The sequence below is a fragment of the Rhinolophus ferrumequinum genome, chromosome 21, assembly GCF_004115265.2.
Source record: "Rhinolophus ferrumequinum isolate MPI-CBG mRhiFer1 chromosome 21, mRhiFer1_v1.p, whole genome shotgun sequence".
Lineage (NCBI taxonomy): Eukaryota > Metazoa > Chordata > Mammalia > Chiroptera > Rhinolophidae > Rhinolophus > Rhinolophus ferrumequinum.
The window spans coordinates 53,230,701-53,237,782 of NC_046304.1; the positions used below are offsets into that span (position 1 = coordinate 53,230,701).

Below are 7,082 nucleotides of genomic sequence, written 5' to 3' on the forward strand. Positions count from 1 at the left end.
CTAATCCGGGCTGTCAGGTTGGCTCTCTGCCTGCCCCATCCCGGGAGGCCCCTTCAAACGAGCAGGGAGGGGAAGAGGCACTCCCCCAGACTGGGGCTCCCTGTGGACAAGGCCAGCCTGGGCGGAGCTGCTGGTCCTCTGCTCCCGGACCCCAGGAAGCCCACCTCACAGCCCTGGCCCAAGCAGGCCTGAGACCCATGTGTCGCGTCCCGCGTGACAAGGGTTGTGGGGAGCGAGGAGGGCGGCGCAGGGTTAAGAAAAGACAGTCGCCAGGAATAGAGTGCAAGTGGGGCCAAGGGACCTGCAGCCTCAAGGTCTGGGCTGGGCGCCTAATCGGGCCTACACATTAGCTTTTATTAGTTCGGTGAGGAAGTAAAGGAGATAAAGCTTGTCAATCTCAAGATCTGTGAATCCCATACATTATAATAGGAAACTGATTCAAGACAATCACCCTCGCCTGCAGGCAGCTGAACCGTAAGTCTCAGGATGTCTGTACCTCCCCAAGAGACAAAACCTTTATGCATATGAATAGATGGAGAGCACACCATTGAATCTCTTCCCTTGCAGGTTGTGAGAAGGAATGCAGCCACAGAGGCAGAGGCTCTGCTTAGCCAGGGGAAGGTGGGGGGCTGTGCCCACCTCTACCAACCCCGTGGGTTCTCCTGTTGGTCCCCACTCGACTGTGCCTGGCTTGAGTTGTCCCCCCGCCCCGTGGGGAATCTTATTCATCATTGGCTGACCAGCCATCTTTCTGGGGCCAAACAGGGAGACATGAGGTACAAACACAAAGGTGAAGCAAAGTCCCTGAAAGGATCCCTCTCACAGACTCTCCTTTAGGGGCAGGTACAAGGAGACGGACGGGTAGGCTGCTGCGTGGTAACACCCATGTACCCCAAAGTCCTCCCCAAATTATGGGCTAGAGAGGGGGCCCCCACCCGGGTGCTCCATGGTCACAGTGAGCAGGGCACAGGTTCCAAGAGTTGCTACAAGGGTGGGGACACAGGCCATCCCGATGGAGTGAGCCCCCTTCTGTTCTCCAAGCCTTCGGGCACTGGTCCCCACCCTCCCCCATGAGGACACACGTACTCCAGGAGGGAGGAGCGTTAAGCCAGAGGGCGCCACTGGTAATAAAGGCGGGTGCCTTGTGAGGGCCTGGCCAGGGTGGCACAGACACGGGCAAGCAGGGGCCTCTTTCTGAGACGCACATATGTGCTCAGTCTCTTTTTGAAAGATTCACAGGATAAGAGCAGTGTGGGTGACCCTGGGACTTTGCTCTGCTCCTCAGCAGGAAACTACCTGGGCATTTGTGAGTCTGGAGAACCCATCATGAGACGCTCAGCTGTTCTCCTCGCCGTGGCTTGCGCCACCCTCCTGGCTCCAGGGATCGGGGCGCCTGTCCAACGGCAGGGCTCCCGGAACAAGCTGCTCCTCGTGTCCTTCGACGGCTTCCGCTGGGACTACGAGCAGGACGTGGACACCCCCAACCTGGACACCATGGCGCTCGACGGGGTGAAAGCTCGCTACATGACCCCGGCCTTCGTCACCATGACCAGCCCCTGCCACTTCACCCTGGTCACTGGTGAGTGTGAGCCTCAGGGTGGGTTCTGGTGGGGGCTGTGGGGGGGAGGCACTGAGAAACCACAGGAACCAACAGAAGGATCCCCAGTGCATGCACACAGCCCTGTCCCGGGGGGCACCGTGCAGGGACAAAGGTGAAACAAGGAGGGCACATTCCCACTGGGGAGACACGGCACAGCCAAGGGGATTGATTTTCAATAACCTTCACCATTGGCGGCAACTGATAGAGGGTAAATAAAAACAACCAGTGGTCTCATGTTAAATGGTGACAACAATCAGGGTAGCAACCCAGGAGGGCTCCTGGAGGAGGTGAGTGTGGCTGGGATTCAGAAAGGTGGACAAGATGAGCCTTAGGCTCCTGCTCTCTGGCTGCTCATCCTGTCCCCACCCCAGCTGCCTGCGAATGAGAATCTCGGTGTCCCAGGGACACACACAACCCCGGAGGCTCTAAGGGAGGATCCTTCCTGCCTCTCCCAGCTTCTGGGGGTCCAGGTGTTCCTTGGCTTGTGGCCGCATCACTCCAATGCCTGCCCCCTTTGTCACATGGCTGGCTCCCCTGTGTATGTCTCTCCTCTTCCTGTAAGGACACCTGTCAGTGGCTATAAGCCCCTGCCCCCCAATTCAGAAGGCCTTCATCTCAACCTAACTACTCACATCTGCAACGACCCTATTTCCAAACAAGGCACCTTCTGAGGCTCTGGGGGGGCATGATTTTGGGGGCACACGATTCAGTACAGACGACTCATCCTCACACCAGTGTTTCTATGACCACGGCCCTGATACACACAAATGGTGGCACCCCACCTGGTTCTCCCTTCTCCACATCACTTAACACACTGCAGGTGGGAGGGGGAGGCAGGGGACACTGTCATCATCTTCTGTCCTCCCTACCTTCTGAACTCACGTGCGTGCATTTCCCCTGCAAAAAGCACACCTTAAAAGGTACCTCCTGGAGCTCCCCTTGGTTCACTTAAATTCCTGCCAAGGATTCTATTTTATGGCTGGACCATAATTTATTTCGTGAGTTCCGTCCTAAGAGCCAGCCAGGTGTCTTCTGATCTTTTGCTAAAATCAGGCTTGCTGCCAGTGATGTGTCCCTGTCCACACGTGCACGGTTAGCTGCAGGGTGCACCGCTACACGTGGAAGCAGGACCGCTAGGTCACAGAACACGTGCTGTGACTGCGACCCCAGGCCCATCGGCACTGTGTGGCAAAGCCTGCCTGAGTGTCCTTGGTGTGGCTGTGTGGCCCTCCCACCTCCTCCCTGCCTCCTCCTCCCCCCAGGCAAATACATCGAGAACCACGGCGTGGTCCACAACATGTACTACAACACCACCAGCAAGGTGAAGCTGCCCTACCATGCCACGCTGGGCATCCAGAGGTGGTGGGACAACGGCAGCGTGCCCATCTGGATCACGGCGCAGAGGCAGGTAAGGCTGCCCCCACAGCCACGTGGATGGCAGGCGGGGAGGTGGGAGCGGGACCTGGCCGGGAAAGGCTGTGACCACGTGAGCCCCACAGCGGAGCCATTCCCCACCCTGGGAGTCCTGGGGTTCCTGACACAGAGGGGTGTTAAGTGGGGTCCCGAGGGAGGGGTAGCTGGGTGCTCGTGAGGACTGGACAGTGAGCTACACAGCCCTGCCGGGTCCTCCCTGGAGCCCCTAAGACAGAGGGACACCTTTGGACCCTTTGGCCCTGGGGGTGGGGTGAGGGGGTCGCACAGGGAAAAACCTCAACAAAAAGGCATGTAACAATCAAACAGCTTTGTCCCCTTTCCCTCCCTCATGCCCCTCAGGCTGGGCAGCTAAATTCTAAGGGGCAAAGATAAAGTAAGAGGTGTGGGTGGGGTGTAGTGTCAGCCCAAGAACCCCCCCCCCCCGTCCTGCAATGTTTTGGGAGCTCCCTGGCCCCGGAGGTGTGGCTTCTAGTCAAGTGGACAGTGCCACTCAAGTCTGAGTCCCCTTACACCCAAAGAGACTCACTTGCAGAAAGCCAAAGCCAAGAACTTGGCATCTCGTGACACTTAGTGTAAACGAAATAGCCTGGGTGGGGGCGGGGGCGCACGGGCAGCCTGGGCACCCGGGGAAAGGTCAGAAGGACAGGTGGATTTGTAAATAAAGCAGCCGTCAGTTCATGGAAAGCTGGACTGATGGCCAGGTTGAAGGCTGGAAGGGCGGGCGAGGGGACGCGGGTGAAGGAGCCATGACACACGCCAGGATGTGACTACAGCAGGGAGAGGCTGGGCTGCAGGCCAGAAGGGGGGTACTCTCTGGGCATCTCAGCCTTGAGGCACAGGCCTGGGACCACCATGATGATGAGTGGTCTACATACCTGGGAACACTTGCATATCCATTACTTCATTAGTACTGGGTCCATGGGGCACCTGCTCTCTCCTCTATAAAATCGTATCAGCCCCAAGATAAGAGCTAGGAAGATAAAAAGGCTGGTGGTAGCAGTTAGGGGAGGGGATGAGCGCGTGGGCAGACAGAGAAGCAGGAAGGAGGGGGCGCACGTGTCAGCAGGCATGGGACAAGCAGGGGACAAACCAGAGCAACGCCGCCTTCCCTGGCAGGGCTTGAAGACCGGCTCCTTCTTCTACCCTGGCGGTAACGTCACCTACCAAGGCATGGCCGTGACCCTGAGCCGGAAGGAAGGTATCCTGCACAACTACAAAGATGAGAAGGAGTGGAGAGCGAACATCGACACGGTGATGACGTGGTTCACGAAGGAGGACCTGGACCTGGTCACACTCTATTTTGGGGAACCAGACTCCACAGGCCACAAGTTCGGCCCCGACTCCCAAGAGAGAAAGGAGATGGTGGCGCAGGTGGACAGGACGGTGGGCTACATCCGGGACAGCATCAGGCGCAGTGGCCTCGAGAGCCGGCTCAACCTGATCATCGCGTCCGACCACGGCATGAGCACCGTCAACAAGAGCGCCAGCGACCTGGTGGAATTCCACAAGTTCCCCAACTTCACCTTCAAGGACATTGAGTTCGAGCTCCTGGACTACGGACCAAATGGGATGCTGCTCCCCAAGGAAGGGAAGGCAGACAAGGTGTACGAGGCCCTCAAGGATGCCCACCCCAGACTGCACGTCTACAAGAAGGAGTCCTTCCCCAAGTCCTTTCACTACGCCAATAACCCCAGGATCACCCCCCTGCTCATGTACAGTGACCCTGGCTACGTCATCCACGGGGTGAGTTGCCTATGGGATGTACGCTTGGGGCTCCTTCCCTGGGCTGCTGGGTCTCTTTCCATCTCTGTAAAAAAGCACCCCCAATTTCTAGCTATTCCCCAGTGTGAGGGGCATTCGCCAAAGGGACACGGCCATCACTATACAACAGGAGTGTGTGTGCATGTACATACGTGTATACCTGTGTATGTGTGCATGCACACCTCCTGTGCGTGTTTACATGTGCATGTGTTATGTGTGAGTGTCTGTGTGTGCTGTTGTGTGTGTCGGGTCACGTGTGAGCAGATCAGCCCTACGAGTGACACGGGAGAGGCAGAGTGAGCAGCCTGGTCTCCCATCAGCAGACAGCCAAGGGTGTCTGAAGGGGAAGGAAGACGCAGCGAAGGGGCAGGGGACCTGGGAAAGGGAGCACTGATTGGTGCAGGCATTCACGGAGAAGCCCCTGGCGTGGCCTGGACCTCATGGTGGCACGCTGTGTGCTGGGGTCTCCACTGATGTCACAGGGTCTTTGCAGAGGCTCCCTCTTTGGGCCCCTGATCTTCTAAGGCTCAGAATTCAGAGACACAGGGTCAGGATCCCTCCTGCCCCATGTTTGAACTCCCTCCAGGGGTCCTGTGCCAATGCTGCAGGGGGTGCCGGGGGCTCCGGCGGGTGGGCGGGCGTCCCAGCAGGCACTCAGGACCCTGCCCCGGCAGAGACTGAACGTGCAGTTCAACAACGGGGAGCACGGCTTCGACAACAAGGCTATGGACATGCAGACCATCTTCCGGGCTGTGGGCCCCAGCTTTAAGAGGGGTTTGGAGGTGGAACCCTTCGAGAGCGTCCACGTGTACGAGCTCATGTGCAAGCTGCTGGGCATCGTGCCTGAGGCCAACGACGGGGACCTCAGCATCCTGCTGCCCACGCTCACACCCGAGACCAACGGGCCCCTCAGCACCCCGCTGCCCACGCGCACATCGGAGACCAACGGGCCCCTCAGCACCCCGCTGCCCACATCCCACTCAGGTGAGGCGCCACCCTCTGCCTGGGCCCATTTCGACACCAGATGGGTGTACCTGCACCACCGTGAAAAGGGTGCCTTCTCTGCCTGTCCCTGGCTCGGGGCACGTCTCCGTTCCCTGACGTTCCCACGACACCTGACCCCGTACAGTGTACTTTGAGCATCTCGGCAGTGCAGGAGGAAGAGCATGTTTAAGACAGGGCTCCTGAGGGCCAGAGGAGAGGGTGGTCTGCCCAGGGGACAGGCCTTTGCCGGGGAAGTTCCCCTACCGGCTCCTGGTCCCATGGAACCTGTGCTTCCGCATGGTCACATGAGGAATTCCTTCCTGGAGTCAGCCTCCCCCAGCCCCACCCCACCGCCACCCTGACCTGTCTCAGTGGCAAAGGTCACCTGAAAGCTGACAGAGTGGCAGACCACAGTGGGGGCCTGGCTGGAGCGGGGCAGGCCCTGCTGAGCGTAAGCTGTGAGGGGCCATGTGGGACGAGAGCAAGGACGCCAGTGCAGCTGGGGCAGGTGAACAAAGAGGGGTGGTGAGAGATGGATTCAGGGGCTCGAGGGAACATTCGGGGGCACCTTGCCCATTGTCTATGGGTGGGATAAATGGCATGCTCCCACTTCCCTCATTCACTGGACCCTCCAACTTTCCTTAGAGTCTGTCCTCCTGCCAGGTGGCCGGCCCTCCTTGGTGACGGGACTGCTGGCAGCTGTAATTCTTCTGGCCAAGGTCGCATAATGCCCCATCGCTCCAGGTCAGTGGGCCAGGAGGTGTTGGGGAGGATGGGACCACGCTCCCTGAGGCTCCAGCCTGACGACCCCCCCATAGACCCGGGCCCACTCTGCTGCAGAGGAGTCATTCCTCAGGATCCCAGGCAGGCCCCTTCAGCCTCTCAAATCAGATTTGGAGCAGATCTTTCCAAAGCAGACAGCCCAGATGAGCCTGGAATCCTCCCAGCCTCCTCCCCTCCTGCCTGCATGCTCCACAGAGACCCAGGAAAACCTCAGAAGCCATCGTGTGCATGGTGGGGTGTTGTCACACAGCAGCCTGACCATCTGTCCCCTCGTGCCTATTCCTAAAGAAAGAAGAGTCTGTGAGACTGTTCCTTTCAGGGACTTTGCTTCACCTTTGTGCTTACACCTCATGTCTCTCTGCTTGGCCCCCAAAAGATGGTTGGTCAGCCAATGATGGATAAGATTCCTCACAGGAGGAACAACCCAAGCCAGGCGCAACCGCGTGGGGACCACCAGGAGAACTCACGGGGTCGATAGAGGTGGGCACAGCCCCCACCTTCCCCCGGCTAAGGAGAGCTT

General features: G+C 58.7%; 1 protein-coding gene across 2 annotated transcripts; it reads left to right on the forward strand.

Moving 5' to 3' along the window:
* Positions 1–1,147: 1,147 nt before the first annotated feature.
* Positions 1,148–6,661, forward strand: ENPP7 (ectonucleotide pyrophosphatase/phosphodiesterase 7). 2 transcript variants are annotated; one of them, XM_033089230.1, is made up of 5 exons: positions 1,148–1,579; positions 2,863–3,008; positions 4,151–4,777; positions 5,470–5,779; positions 6,425–6,661. In XM_033089230.1, exons 1-5 carry the CDS (start codon positions 1,327–1,329, stop codon positions 6,505–6,507), a joined length of 1,419 nt encoding a protein of 472 aa, XP_032945121.1. In that variant the 5' UTR covers positions 1,148–1,326; the 3' UTR covers positions 6,508–6,661. The 2 variants fall into 2 exon arrangements, with proteins under 2 accessions (XP_032945121.1, XP_032945123.1); XM_033089232.1 differs by having other exon boundaries at positions 6,443–6,661.
* The last annotated feature ends 421 nt before the right edge of the window (positions 6,662–7,082 follow it).